The sequence below is a fragment of the Limulus polyphemus genome, unplaced genomic scaffold, assembly GCF_000517525.1.
Source record: "Limulus polyphemus unplaced genomic scaffold, Limulus_polyphemus-2.1.2 Scaffold251, whole genome shotgun sequence".
Lineage (NCBI taxonomy): Eukaryota > Metazoa > Arthropoda > Merostomata > Xiphosura > Limulidae > Limulus > Limulus polyphemus.
In genome coordinates this window covers 287,810-303,659 of record NW_013665861.1, presented here as the reverse complement: position 1 = coordinate 303,659, position 15,850 = coordinate 287,810, and the positions used below count along the sequence as shown (strand labels likewise).

The window sequence follows — 15,850 nt, the reverse complement described above, 5'->3', positions numbered from 1 at the left end:
GTTACCGTATCAAATACCAAAAAATGGACTTTGGTCTGTACAACGTAACTTATCTTGGCTGTGTTTTAGTCGACTAGTATTTTGTAAAATACAGTCACATTTCAATTGTTATACATTATATATGTATATAGATTATTGCTATTTTGAAATAAGTTCTTAAACATATTTTCCCTAAAACATAGAACTGTAAATAAAGAAGTAAAGCAAACAATTATCTCTTCTAGTTACGACCTTTGTACTCGGTTGCTGCTTTACATAGGTTGCTAAGCCTTTTAAAACTTTGCACTTGGAGGATATGAAACAAAATATACTTTTTAGGCTTTATATACACATTTGCATAACTAAGAATCATAAATTACTACATCATCACCATAGAATTCAACTATAATTTATCAAGCTGAGTATCTAAGATGTATTTTACTCGAGCAGACTAAAGACACAACCTACCTCATTGAAATATTGGTTCAATTAGTTCAAAGAAGGTAATGGCGCTAGCCACGCTAGAAAGGCTGAGAAAGCCACTAGGGAGACATTCTGAGCTTCCGATTGGTTATTCATGTCATATATAGAAGTAATTGTATATAAGAGAGCATTTGCAAAAATGGAAAGAGGTGGGCGGGGTGCCACTGTATTTGATTTATTACATGAGCAATATCTTAGCAAATAGAAAAGATAAAACCTTCTTATTTCATATTCTAGCTTGTCACTATCTGTAATTTGAGTTTCTAATTCGCACAAAACTATAAACTTAGTATCTTGTCTTCACAAATATCTAATTTGACCCAGAGCTGCATTCAACATACCACGTGACACACAAAGATCGATGTTTATCTGTGTTTTTGTATTTACTTGTAAAAATTAAGAAATTGAGTAATGTATAGTTCTACAATTTTATTTATAATCTACAGTTTGATACCAAACTGGACATAAATTCTTGAAATAGTCGTTCAATAAGATTTTGAATGCGAGTCAACAAACGAGACGACATAGCCTTTCACCTATGACCCGTCTCAAAAGGGATATTTTTTTTCAGAAAGTTGGTTTTCGTGTTGGAGAATACCAACGTAGTGATGCAATACAGTTTCAATATTGTGATTAAGACAATACAACTTATACAACTACTAATATTGACGAACGTTGACTATATTAGTTTCTAATACATTATTCCTTTAAACTTTAGATTACATTTCTATTTTGCTTTGTAAATTAATTTAAGTCGTCTTAATTCAATACCTCAGGTATATATCCATCAATATATGAAAAAGTAACACATTTTTCCAATCCAGTATCACGGTTTCGAAATGCCTACAATTAAAAAAAACTTACTTTCATATAGATTTTTGAAAGAGATGTGAACATGCCCATTATGATATCCCAAGCTGGAAAATAGATAAGATGACTTCGAGAACCATTCCTAACGATTCCTTTTTTGTGATGATGTCTTAACGATTTCCTAATAACTTCCTACCGCGAACATTTCTGACGGTATCATGAAAGTGTTTCTATCGGATTTTGTTTTGATGCGGCACCAGGAGGTCTTTATGGCATTCTTCACTGAAGGAAATATAAGAAAAGTAGTTAACGTTTGATAATTTGTTACTCTTCTTTTAAATTTAGTAAACTACTAAGGATTATTTCTGAAACATTTCAATCAATTTGAATATGCATTCTTTTCGAACTGCAAACCATTTTAATAAAGTTGATCAGGTTAAGCAAGATTTGAACAAAATATATTTTGTAAATATCTTTTTACACTCCCTAGTTATTAGAAGTTTACAGAACCACAAAGAAGACACGCCTTTGAAACCTGAGAGTAGCTTTTCTATACGTATATTACACAGGCCTGCGAATTTAAAGTTCCTAACATTTGTTTTGGTTTTAATAACGGATCTTCTATAATTGAGCTACGCAGATTTTGAAAATAATATTCTTTTTTTTCTACCACATAAGGATTTTTTTTACAAATCAGAAAGAAAAAACTCTTACTTGGATCAAATTATTATTTTGTTTACCACAATGAAAATGTTTTTTATTATTATGTTTGTTAACAAAAGTACAAACAAACTTAAGAAAAGGGAAGAACATTGATGTCAAACGAATATACATCCTCATTCATCCCGGTTTTTTTCTGTGTGAAATCTACGTCTTTTAGTCTCAAACTACATGTTGTGGTTTTTCTTTTGTGTATTGCATCTTGCGCATCTCGTTTCAATCAACAGTAATAATCAACCATCATGCTGACGTTCCACCTTTTCTGATACCTCCTCTCCATTTCCCCGATGTCTTGATTAAACCTTTCCCCTTGTTCTTTGCCGCCGGCACCGAGATTTTCAATTGTCAATATATATGAGTGTAAGAAATGAACTTTCAACCTAATATTACAACCCAACTCTTTGAATTTATCTAGCCTGTTATTGACAATATTTTCGTAATTTGGGTTATTGATGTTTCCTAAAAATTTGCCACTAACATCTTTAGAGGCAATTCACTCTTCATTTTCAACTTTCCTTGTTGTTCTTTTGAATTGTTCATTCGAAATTAATTTTCTAATCTGAGGCCTAACAAGAATCTCTTCTTTAAATTTCGCTTCTGAAAGAGATGGGAATTGCCCACATAGATACGTTGTCTAATTCCTTTACAAACTGTTTCATCAAGCCCAGTTTTATGTGAAGTGGAGGTAATAGAACTTTATTTGTGTCAACCAAACTTTCAAGTTCAATGTTTTTCCACAAATACAACAGAATATGTTTGGGTAAATTACACAGACTCTTGTTGCCATAGTAATGAATAAATAATATTGAAAAAATACTATCCAGAAATGACACGTCGTGCAGCCTGTTAACCGTTTATATACTAGCGGTGTGTTTTTCGTGGGTTCTAGAACAATCGTAAGACTAACACGTCGCAATTGGTCCAGAGGAATCTATAGCCAGTGGTTGACAACATTTTAAGCATAACAAAATGTGATCCGATTTCAATGCAAATGATTCACTTATGCAAAAGAACATATGACGTTTTGTGAAAAATCTATATGTGGTGGAGTCAATGGATATCATTTTCGGATTCAGCTACAAGAATAACTGTAGAACATGTAATAATTTCAAGACAATAAAACCATCGCAGACCTGTGTTATTAATCTTTATCATGATTACACACCTGCAATGTATCAACTATAAAATCCAGGTCAACTAGAATAAAACATTAAAAACGATCCGGAGAATTTATAAATAGAATTACGACCCATACAACGTTTTTTCAAAATGCCATTTTCAAGTTTTGTGAACATTTCCAAAGAACTACACCCAAGTCACAATTCCCATTATTTTCATGCTTATTTGTTTTGGATGGATAAAAATGAATTTACTTTGCTAAGCATGCACTTTGATGTGGCATTTATTGAGTTGTTTAGATAGTGAAAAACATTAAGTTGGTTGTAAAAATCGAGCATACAGTTTAAAACAACTGTAATGATACTTGAAATGCTTACACGATGTAATCGCTTTGTATTTACAATACGTGTATTTGATTTATTAGTAAGCTTTGTCGTTCATTACACTAATTTTACTGAATTTGTACTTGTGGCAAAGCTACTAGGACTACTTGCCGTGGTCTTTAATTTTGATCTACTGAACAGAGGGAAGGCAGTCACTCAGTAGCACTGTCAACCTTACAACTCACCCACAAATTATAGTACGGGAAATATTTTGTAGTATTGCACGGATTTCAAACCAGCTCACCAGCTCAGAAATCCAGAATTCAACCACAGGCCCAATCCGCACTCGTTCTTCCATTTTCACTGAAACTACATTTTGTTGATAGTTTCATTATAACTCATAGAAATGGGTCTTACTTTACGTTAGAAACTTTTATAATACCATATTTTCAAACCTGTTAACATTACTTAATAAGTTAGATATGTTAATTTAATGCATTGTCATGTTAAATCGACAACTCTTGCAAACAATTTGTCGTCATAATTTTTCCCCCTTAATGGACTGCCAAATATAACGTTATTCCTAATTACTTGATAAAATGTTGCTGACGTTCTAGAATACCAGCTCAGCTGATTCTTGAAGATAATTTTATACATCATCATTTATTACTTCAAATGAGCAAATATGTTTTCAAATTAACTCTGAATGGTGTCACGTTCAAAAGATGCACACCACATGCGTTAGGGTATTTCATAATAAAACCTTTAATTCACAGTTGTTGTTCTTTATCTCAAAGCCACACAATGAGTTATCTGTATTCTGAAGACTGCTGTGTAAGTCTCTATACTTATCGCTGACCCGCCGTGGGACGACACAGGTTTTAAATTCATAATTAATAACTCAAGGCGTTTGCACATCTATTCCGAGAACTTATTAAGAAATTATTAAAATAAAAAGTTTTACTTAAGCTACAAACTGTTAAATATTGCATTTCAAAATGATGAAGGCTGGACTATTAAAAGTGTATAAAGAAAAGATATATTATCGGCGAAAATCACTGCATAATATGTCTGTAATAATAATAAAACCTAACATCAGAAAAGATGTTCATCAGTATTACATGAAACGAACAACATGTTAATGGTAACTTTTGTAGAAGGTGGTCAGTATTTCTAAGAACGTTCTTCAGTTCGAACTTATATTTTTTTTATACATGAGGATATACCTGTTATGACCTTACATTAAACTGCAAAGTGTATCTCCCAGACGGTATCTAAACTCATAAGTTGTCTACGAATTCTAGTATTTCAATCGAAGTTGCTTGTAAGTTTCAGAAACTTTGAAACTTAGAATTAGAGTAGCTATTTAATATTAAAGAAAGTAAATTTCAGAATATTACGGTAAAGTAAACAAACGGAAAACAATAAGATAATGGTATAATGTGTTCTTTTTAACATTGATATATATGTATAAATATAGGTATCAGAAGTCTACTATTTTAAACCAGTAATACAATATACTACAAAGAACTGTAATAACTTAATGCATTAGAGGTGATGGACATCACCTAATCGCCTTCTTGTTATAAGCAGATCTCCATCCTGGTAACGATGTTTCTTTCGTTGACCTGCATTGTTGTTCAAAAATCCAAATAAGTTCGCGTTTATTTCAATGTCTGTTTGTTAAATGTAATTACCTTATATTTGGCCATCTTGTACTTTCTAAGATATTTATACAATTTTGGTATAAACATGCTTCAGTTTGGTGAAAAATGGAGTAAAGCTGTATTGTCGTATTAGGATTTTTATGCGTTTAACTTACTATGAAGATTTGGTTTTAACCAAGATGGTCACTTCAAGAGAACTACAAAATAAAAAAATACGGATCACTTAAGGCGGAAATGTTCCGTTCTTAGACTACTTGTCTGATTTCGAAAATTGTGTTAAACAAAAGCCAGCATCAACAACTCTCGTGTGGAAGATAAGACGAGTTTTACGACAATAACAAGCTCTTCCTCCTACTCTTGACATCACGACAGAACAGCAGGACGTCAACAGGCAAGGCAGTTTCACTCGTAAGGAATGTCTATCTGCAGAAACTAGTTTCGGAAATTTCTAGCTTGGTCCACTTTATGATCTTGTGACCTCTGAGAGTTTGATGAAGAAAATTGTGTTTATTCCTAACACAGATTTGGTTTTAAGGGAGAAAAAAGGTTATGTCGAGAATACACATGCTTGATTTTAAGACATTTTAAAATTACTTGTATGGTGCAATAGTGCAGTTAGAGTGATTTCCGATGGAAACGTGGATATTTAACGTGATATATCTTTCTTTAACATTTGTTTAAGTTCATCTTATAGATTCATATATAGCATAAATAACACTGATAAATGTTCTTGGCATATTATGTATGTAGTATCTACGTGATAAGATTTCCGTGAATTATGTTATGATTTTGATATTACACTTAAAATCACAAAATGTTTTCCTTATTTCCTTCATGCTGTCTCATTCACTATTTTCACTCAATTTCTTATTACTGAAAATACTAAAAAGGCATAATTTATCGGTTTAGCTTTGTGCTTATAAGTTGAATTAGAATATTTGCGATCAGTTTTTTGATCTTGAACAAAGTACAAGATAAAAGAGCATTAGGTTTTTTATGTTGTTGTTGTTTATAAGGAGCGTTACTACTACCATGATAGTAATCATAAAATATGCATGGACAAAACTGTGTTATAATCTTCTAACAGTTCTATATCTTAAGCAATGTGGCATGTTAATTTCATCAGTAGGAATCATAGTTAAATAACTCACGTGTGAAATGTTTCAAGATAATATATGACTATTTCCTAAACACTTCTCTTTAACACGGTGTGTGTGGCTTCTAAACTCATGTGAACGACGCGTGAATAAAGGCATTGTTTAGCCATAGGTTTGTAATTAATTTTGCAATACTGATACTGTTTCTTGTTTCGTTATTACGTTTATGCTCACGGTTCAGATGCTTTTCCATTACACGATGCTATAAAGTTTGTAGGGAAAGCGGTTTATGCATGTTTTAAAAGGTATTAATGTCAATTTTAGATGTAGATCTTAATAGAACTAGTATGGGCTCATCTAAATATCGTATACTATGTACATTACTGCACCCTATAAACTTGTACATATTAAAATATGTACTATGTTTACTGCTGTTTCCTTCCAAAATCACTCCATAAAAGCTCTACACAGTCAGATTGATGCATCTGAAATGGTATCGACGAAACAAGAGTTTATAATTCCAATTCATCCACTCCAAATTGGTGCAGAGCATAAATATATAACACAACTGCTTGCTGTGTATATTAACGCTCCAATATTAATGTCCTTATCGTAACTGTATGCTTGGCGCATTCGTATATTCCAAGTGTATATTAATCAAAATGTACTCTGTACTCATTCATATATATATATATATATACTACTACTGAAGATGTTCATAAATAAAATTATATAACTTGTCCATTGGTGTACATTATGAAGAAACGTCTAGCAAACCATATACCGTATATACCTTTACACTTCTATAAAATAACACGAAGTATCCTTTCACCATATAAAGTGATACTCCCAATAAAAGTTTTATTTATTTATTTAGTTTCGTTCCAGAACATACATTATGCACCTTATCCGCACAATATCAATCATTATTTTCAACTTTTAAGTAAATGATTCGTTAAGTAATTTCCCTTTATACTTTTTCCAACAGCTTCTATTTGTTAAACACTAATAGTGTTAAGTAAACATTTATAACGCTTGCAATGTGAAAACTGTGAAATCTTAGAAATGCAATATTCAAATTATTATCTGCGTATGTGTTGCATTCAAAACGATTTTACGTAACGTGTGCGTTTGGCACGCGCTCGAATCGCATTTTGCGGGTCGCGGGATCAAAACCCAGCAATGAACATGTTTTTCCATTCAGCCGTGGGGTCGTTATAGTGTGACTCTCAATCCCACTATTCGTGGAAAAAAGAGTAGCCCAAGAGGTGGCGGTGGGCGCTACCGACCGACTTCTTTCTCTCTCGTTGGTAGTTAAAAATTAGGGACGGCAGTAAATAGTCTTACTAGTTTTGCCATGAAAAAAACAACGTGCTTGGTACATATATAGAAAAAAGTCTCAACATTGACGTCAATTGTATATAAAACGTTAATACCAAGATGAGTTAATTGAAAACCTTTAGTTTTAGTTTAGTTTGTACAATCACCGCCTTTATTCTGGTATAGAATGTGTCAGCATTTGACAGTAGGAAATATGTTTATGAAAAGTCATGCGTGTAGAATTTAGTTTTTATCCATTTGTAAATTAATATGTGAGTAAATTACGTTCAGTGTTAATGAGAATATGTTGTGCATAAAACTGAAATAATGATCGTTCACGTGGTGGGCTTTAAACATCACAGTTAATTACAATTACTATATTTAGCTCTACTTAGTACGAATTACTGCTACAAATCAGGGTCAAAGATTAGTAAAAGTTAATGTTTTTGCGCTCTGTTATATTTGTAATATTCATATTAACAAAACAAAACAAAAGAAGAATCAGTACTCTGAAGTCACTTCACAAAATAATCATTTATAAAACCGTTAAACAAATTGCCTACCCTCCATACATAGTTAATATTATAATTTCAATAATTTACCTCTTCGAACTATTTGTAAATTTAAACGATATTATAGTAAGAGCCAAAAATGTTTCGCAAATATTTGGGGAATCGGAGAGTTTCATGGACTTTTATATATGCATTTAATTTGTGAAAAAAAAAACACAAAAAACATTATGACTACCTTTCTCTAATGAGTTTTGAACGGGGGATAGGATTTTTCAAAATCGTAAGAGCCCTAGTGTGAAAGAAAATGAGAACATGCTATGATTTGTGAACCACACTTCATCTACTATATCCAATGCGAACAAGGCTGGCTGAGATACTGACAGATGTAGTAATGGTCTAGGTTATATGGATATCATAAATTTCCATAAAAAAACGACTGTTATGATGTCAACCAAATTATACAAGTAAATTGTAAATATTATTAATTTTATTTAAGTCATTTACTAATCAGAATTGGTAATACGACATCATTTATTTACATTTATTTGTATTATTTATTTATTAATTTTCCTAACATTCACAAGGACTGGCGAACAGAAAGGATTAGGAAGATAATCCTGTAAACATTCGATCAGAAACGAATCTTTTAATATTATTGAATTTTTTCTTACAGAATGTTTGCCTTTATTGGAAAAATTTGTGTTGAATGTAGAATCTATATGATACTCTCAATCAGTTGTAAACAAATATTTATATTCTATACATAGGCTGTTTGAAAAGCCCCACTATTACCCACATTATTACACCACAAACTTACTTAATAGATCGTAAAACTGCTTGTTTATTTGTCTTCCAACTCTAAAGGTTAATAAAGTCGGGGTTGATTATGAAAGTAATACTCAAGACTACAAAATCAAAAATATAGAAAATTATTATTACATATATGTTAAACAATGACTAAAACATCATCTTTCAACTTTATTATAGCAATACTAGTTTGCGCAGTTTGACAATCATTATTTAGATATTTTCATTCCAAGTCCCAGTTAATTGTAATTTAATCTATGTATGTAGAAGTTCAACACGTTTAGGTCTAACGTGTAATCAAAAGGTGCCCGGAAGAAAAAATAAGGTATGTAAAGAGCACAGTAACTAACTTTAATTTCCCCATATGTTATGAACTTAATTGTTTTAGAAAAATAAAATACGAAAACGTATGTTTTCTTCCAGCCGGGGTTAGAAGTGGATACAATGGAATACATACAATCGCGCTATATTTTTTACTACCTGTTTATGCTAGAAGCAAAAACTACCAAAAAAGAATGGGTGTAATTATGTAAGCAAGGGAATTCAATCTCAGTGAATCGCGCAAATCCAACACTTCAGCCGAACACAAGTAGTTAATATGATGCCTTCAGAAATTTAATTGATCGCCTTAATATATACATAGTTCTTGCTATGCAGTAATATCGTACACTCGTTAATTTCGTTAAACAGTAAAAAAAAAGTAATTGATGGAGTGCATTGTGGCTTGATGTTGTAATCTTAAATTCTGGGTATCATTTTTTTTTCTTTAAGTGCGAAACAATTGAAAAAAGCAGCATTTGTTTATGATATGAACACTCCGAAACTCCTTGATAGTTTTCCTTCCAAATCTAAACCTATTTAAACATAAGAATTATATTTCAGTAATATATCATAGTCTTTCACAAGATCGTATCAGCTTATTCGTAGTTTTAGAGGCACTATTAAAAGATTTTCCAAATTACGAAATGCTAAATTGCTATTCACCAAGTATGAACGTATTTAATTCTTAAGACAAAAGATCAATAAGATATTTACATCAAACGTTAGGTAGTTCGTATTCTCACTTATATATAAGAATATACGATTTGACTTCATCAAATTGTGCTTGATATGAAGATTACGTTGTTTGCCTACCAGTATCTCTTCAGCTGTTAATAAGGTTTTGACTAATTTACTTACTCGTTACACATGAGCACTGTACCGTGTGGTAAACAAATATGCTTAGAAAAACTAAACACGCTTTCAGTAACAAGCTTAATTCTGACTAGAAAACACATTATAATTAAAAATCTTTGAAAATCATAGACATTTTATTTCTATTAATGTCTACTCTAAAACTTGTTTAGTTAAAATCAAACAGATGTCCCACACCTGTTTTTGCAACGTTTTTTTTAGAGCGGGCAGTAAATAAACAGACACAAGTGAATATCACCATGTTTATATGTGTCGAAGTAATTAATGGACGCATGTGTTCAAAACAGAACGTAGTCAAAGCATTTGATCTGTTTGTAACATAAAAGAGGTGTGTCTGGTTCTGCCGACTTTGAACACCACACACGTGCATGGAGGTTCACTGCTGTAATTACATGTTTTACTCTACCAATATATCTTAACTTACATATTGAAATATCTCGTGTTATTACCACACACATGCACGTAGATTCACTGCTGCAGTTATATGTTTTACTCTACCAATATATCTTAACCCACATATAGAAATATCTCGTGTTATTACCACACACGTGCATGTAGATTCACTGGTGCAGTTACATGTTTTACTCTACCAATATATCTTAACCCACATATTGAAATATCTCGTGTTATTTTCATTATGAGTATAATATTATCTGAAATATACAGTCTCTGTGCCTGTTTCACTACCATACATTAGCGAGAAATGTTCTAATGGCTCTTATACCCATAGCTACCAAAGAAATGCAATTATGATACATTTTACTAATATAATTTATCAGAAAAAAATTCTTACAGTCATGCTTTACAGCAGAAAAAAATATCAACCCTTTATCCCATAATCTATCAACAAAAACCTCCTGCAACTTATTACCATGAAGAATGTTTTTAATTATCCTAGCACTATGGTAACGTGTAAAAGATTTCTGATCTCATTCTATTGTCACGGCTAAGCAGCAAAATATGTTTTTATTCTTTTAACTCGTCGTACTGAGAGCCAAAAATAGTTTCTAAATATTATCGCTACATATTACAAAATCATATCTCTAATATATATTGTGGTCATGGTTTAGTGATCAAATGGTCTTTTGATACAGTTCCCCGCCATATATTACTGGTGTACAATCACTTCACAAAAATACTGAAGCAATGCATACGTGTTTTTTTGATAGTGTTTATCATCATGGTTCGGTAACAGAAGGTGTTTCCGATACATCTGTTGTCTTGGCTTAACGAAAAGATACTTTTACTAACATATATAACTGCTAAGTAAGAAAAAAATCTATTCTTTCAGTAATTACCCTCTCTCTTTACCAACAAAAATCGCCATGGAATGACAACAAAAAATATAACATTTTACTTTCTGATTGGAACAGAATGCTTATCGCAGGAAACATTAACGAGTGCCAGTTAAAGTAACTTCAAGAATATGCTATTAACATTTTCAAATAATTTAAGCGGATTGTTTAGGAAATATATTTGAAAGCACAACAATTGAAGACAACATTAGGATTAATATCCGTTTGATGTTTGATATAATAAACACCAATAATTTGTGGAGTTGAATTAAATTAGTTAGATTTTCCTGAAAATAATCCCTTTCTTTTCAAAAGAAAAAAGTAATTTACGTTCCATTTGCAAATCTCATAATCAGGCTAGAATAGAGTTTAGTAAAGTTTCTTTTTCCTAAAAGGGCTAAATATAGCCTGGTGGTAAGAGCATTCGACTCGCAATCTACGGATCGTAGGTTCGAATTCACCTCGCTGAACATGTTCGCTTTTTCAGCCGTAAAGGTTTTATGATTTTATAGTAAATCCCAGTATTCACTGGTAAAAGAGCAGCCCAAGAGTTGGCAGTGGGTGGTGTTGACTAGCTATCTTCTCTCTAGTCTAGTACTGCTAAATTAGAGACAGTTGGTGCAGATAGCCTCGTGTAGCTTTGCGCGAAATTCAAATCAAACTAAACCTTCTTAAAATAATTTAGACAATGAAACCGTATTTTATTCCTCGGTTCGTTTTGTTTTTGTTTAGTTACATATATGCATAAATGTTTACTTGGGAAATAGTTCTTTAGAATATTTTCTGCCAAGATTAATTCTAAACATACTTACATGAGCGCACTAACAACTACACATGCTAAAATTTGCTAAGAATTTTTTTTTCGTCTTCTCTATTTCTTTCTCTTTTTTTTTTTTAGTTACAGTGGTTGGCCTGGTTGGTCAGGAAGTGAACCTTCCCTGTAATATAACCGCAGATCTTCCAAACGACAAGCCAGCTTTAGTCCTGTGGTATAAGGACAAATCACCCACTCCAATTTACACTCTGGATGCCAGGATAGGTCCTCTATTGCAGGCACGACATTCTTCTAATGACAACTTGGTCACGAGAGCCTATCTGACAACAGTTAATAGGCCAGCTACATTGATGCTTAACCAGGTGAAAAAAGAAGACGAGGGTTCTTATCGTTGTAGAGTGGATTTCAACAGAGCTAGAACCCGCTACACGGATAGTATTCTAAAGGTTATTGGTCAGTGGTCAGTGCTTAAGTAACAGCTCTAACAAAAAAACTTATTTTTTGCCACATACAAAAGGATTGTATTTTCTCAAAATCATTATTATTGGAGATACAGTATGATGAATTATACACCAAAACTATTATCTAGTTTAGATTTGTATGACATTATAGTTTCATGGAAGTAGAACTCTTACAGTTAGTTCATGCTTACATATGTTTTATCAGTTTGATACCAAATTTACTAGAAAAATAGTATTAAAAACATGTGTACCGAAGCTAATTAAAGTGATAAATATTATTTAAAAGTTAAAGTTCCATAGCCGAAAGCCGGCGAAATATCGAAACACCAATGAGCCTAAACGTTGTTATAAAAACAACCAATGAGTTCTGGTACTGACAGAAAAGCATATTGGGCAGTAACTTGTGAGAGATAAAAGATAGATCTAAATTGTTATTATTTTTTTACATACCCCTGATTTCAAACGGCAATGGACAACTTGAGAGAAATGTGGGGAAAAGATTTGCAATCAGATTGTTTTATGTTAATTTTCATTGTTTTCATTTTGCTTCCACTGTCGCTTGTTGAATAATTTAAAAGAAAATCACATTTAAATTACTGTTAGCCTCTAACGTATATAATTTAGATATTGATAATCCAGTTGCATTGGAAAGAAAGTAACAGTATTTCATTTTGCTCTTTTTTTTTCTTTCATTTTTGAGGGTTGTTGTGATACACTTACAAATACCTAGATCACCTATTTTATTGTATATTTTTATTTTAATCCTTTACCTATAATGATCTCAAGAACATTTTAATATTTATCATTGGAATGAATCTTAGAAACGCTTAACTGCTAGTAAGTAAAAACTGAAATCGAATGGAAATGAAAAACCAATAGATATCAAAGCTCCTATGTACATAAGGTGTATCGCTGAAGCTGGAAGAGCCTTAGTAAATCGTTGTGGTTTAAAATGCTTAAGGTTATAAAGTTATGATATTTCGAGAGAATTAAAATTGTTACCTTTCTTGTTGATGTTTTGCACTAGCGTTAATTTTTCCAGCACTGCTGAATAAATAAATTACTTTACTTCCGATTTTCTTTTAATTTCATCTTCTGCTGTCAAGTTATTAACCTATATGTATCTATATCAACTGCATTATGTGCCATAACCTTCAATTGTAATTTGACTGAGTCTAGTTTAAAACCCTTTTCAAGACAAGTGGCAACTTTGTTGTTGTTATTTTCTAATAAGAAATAAATTAAATATTTTTCGGTGTGATGTCAAATTTTATACTGAAGTTCATATTCTTAATTTCAAAAGAAAATATTGTAAGTTTCCGAGAAGTATGAACAAAATATGATTTATGGAAATTGTGAACACTATATTAAGGGTTTAAGATAGAGGAACTTCGCTAGACAGAAATGAAGACAAAACTCTATCATTCAAAGTTGGAATCAGAATTATCAATAAGACAAGCACAAGGCCAACCAGAACAACTGTAGAGTTTCCACTTCTCGAATCACTTGCACGTGTACCCGAATGCAATAACCATTTATAAGCGTGTTGCAACTGTACCAGAAGTTTGATTTGTTTGTTCGTTGAAATTCGCGTACAACTACTCGAGGATTGTCTGTGATAGTTGTCCCTAATTTTGAAGCGATACACTAGTCAATACCACAACATTTGCCAACGGTTTGGCTACTCTTTATCAACGAGTAATTGACCGTTGCATTATAATGCCCTACAGCTAAAGGTGAGCATTTCGGTGAAGGGGTTCGATCCCGCATCCAGCAGATTACGTGCCTAATACTCTAACAACCATGTCATGCCAAGCCTACTTTCGCGAATGAACGTCGAATAGTAATAGTTTGCAGAAATGGCCTTGGTGATATTGAGCTGGTGCTTAATTGGTAAATAGTACATATACATGTTCCCTAAACTGTTAAAGGAAATTATAAAATAAAATATATATGTATGCACATATGCATATGTATATTAATGATTAGATGCATATGCAGGATTATGACAAATTCCCCATTTTTCCTCTCAGCACTTCCTCATCCGAAATTAGTTTTAAATTCAAAATTTCGACCTTGTCACTTACATGTAAGCATCTCCTTCAGCTGGGAGGTATGGTTAATGAACCATAAGTGTTTATATGACGTCACCACTCACTAATTAAAACGGCATAAGCACATTTATCCCCACAAATAGGAACAGTAAACTTACTTAATCTTACTTTCTTACCTCCACTTCTGAGGCAAAAATCTGAAAATTATAATCAAAATCCTTTTCAGGAGAACACGGCATATTTTATCATAATCAAAATTAAGTTAAAATTATAATATTAAAAGACCATTGAAGCTATAAATGAAAATAATATAATAGTTTTAGATCATTCACAGCTCTTTACGAAATATGCTTTACTACTATAACATTAACCTTAAACATCTTAAATCGGGAACGATAATTACAAACTCAAAATCGATAAAATAAAGCAATGAAATTAATACTTGTTATCATATTAATGCAGAGTTAAAGAAAGAAAAACTTGAAAACACAGCATTAAAATTGAACACAAACAGTATATCGTAAATATGTAGCAGACTAACTCGACTATCTACATTATCGACACTGAATCTAGTCACAAACATATAATGATACACCTAACACTTTACTTCTAGCGATTAATATTGTTTGTTGTAGAACAAAGTCACCTTAGGTTATCCGCTGTGCCCACCGCGGAGAACCAAACCCCAGATTTTAGCGTTGTAAGTCCATAAACTAAATACTGTCCCAACGACTAGCCTGAGATAATCTGATAACAGAAAGCTGAGAACAGGCAAGCTAATCGTTTGTTTGCTTATTCTGAATTTCGTGCAAAGTTGCACCAGGGCTATCTGCGTTAGCCGTCCCTAATTTAGTGAAAGACTAGAGGGAAGGGAGTTAGTCATGCAGCTAGCAGCCAACTCTTGGGCTACTGTTTTATCAACGAATAGTGGGATTGACCGTCACATTATAACGCCCTCACGGCTGAAAGTGCGAGCATGTTAGGTGGGTCGGGGATTCGAACTCGCCACCCTCAAATTTCAGGCGCTCTACCCACCTGGCCATGCCTGGCCGGCAAGCTATTAGAAACACCTAACAAATAATATGAATAGCTAATCTAAGCTATCCTAACACATATGATAAACAAATGTTACAAATAATGCAAATAAGAAACATTAAATGAAATAATGATAAGCAACAATAAAATATCCAGGCCCGGCATGGCCAGGTGGTTAGGACGCTCGACTCGCAATCTG

At 32.5% G+C, this 15,850-nt stretch overlaps 1 protein-coding gene across 3 annotated transcripts in view; it reads left to right on the top strand.

The window, feature by feature from the left end:
• LOC106478801 (protein turtle-like) overlaps positions 1-15,850 on the top strand; it is a 59,200-nt gene that overhangs the window by 3,604 nt on the left and 39,746 nt on the right. For 2 of the 3 annotated variants that reach the window (XM_022382468.1, XM_022382467.1), the window contains exon 2: positions 12,225-12,554. The exons of the other annotated variant lie outside the window; for it this stretch is intronic. In XM_022382468.1, coding sequence (XP_022238176.1) covers positions 12,225-12,554 — 330 coding nt within the window. The remainder of the gene's footprint in view (positions 1-12,224; positions 12,555-15,850) is intronic. 3 annotated transcript variants of the gene reach the window in all.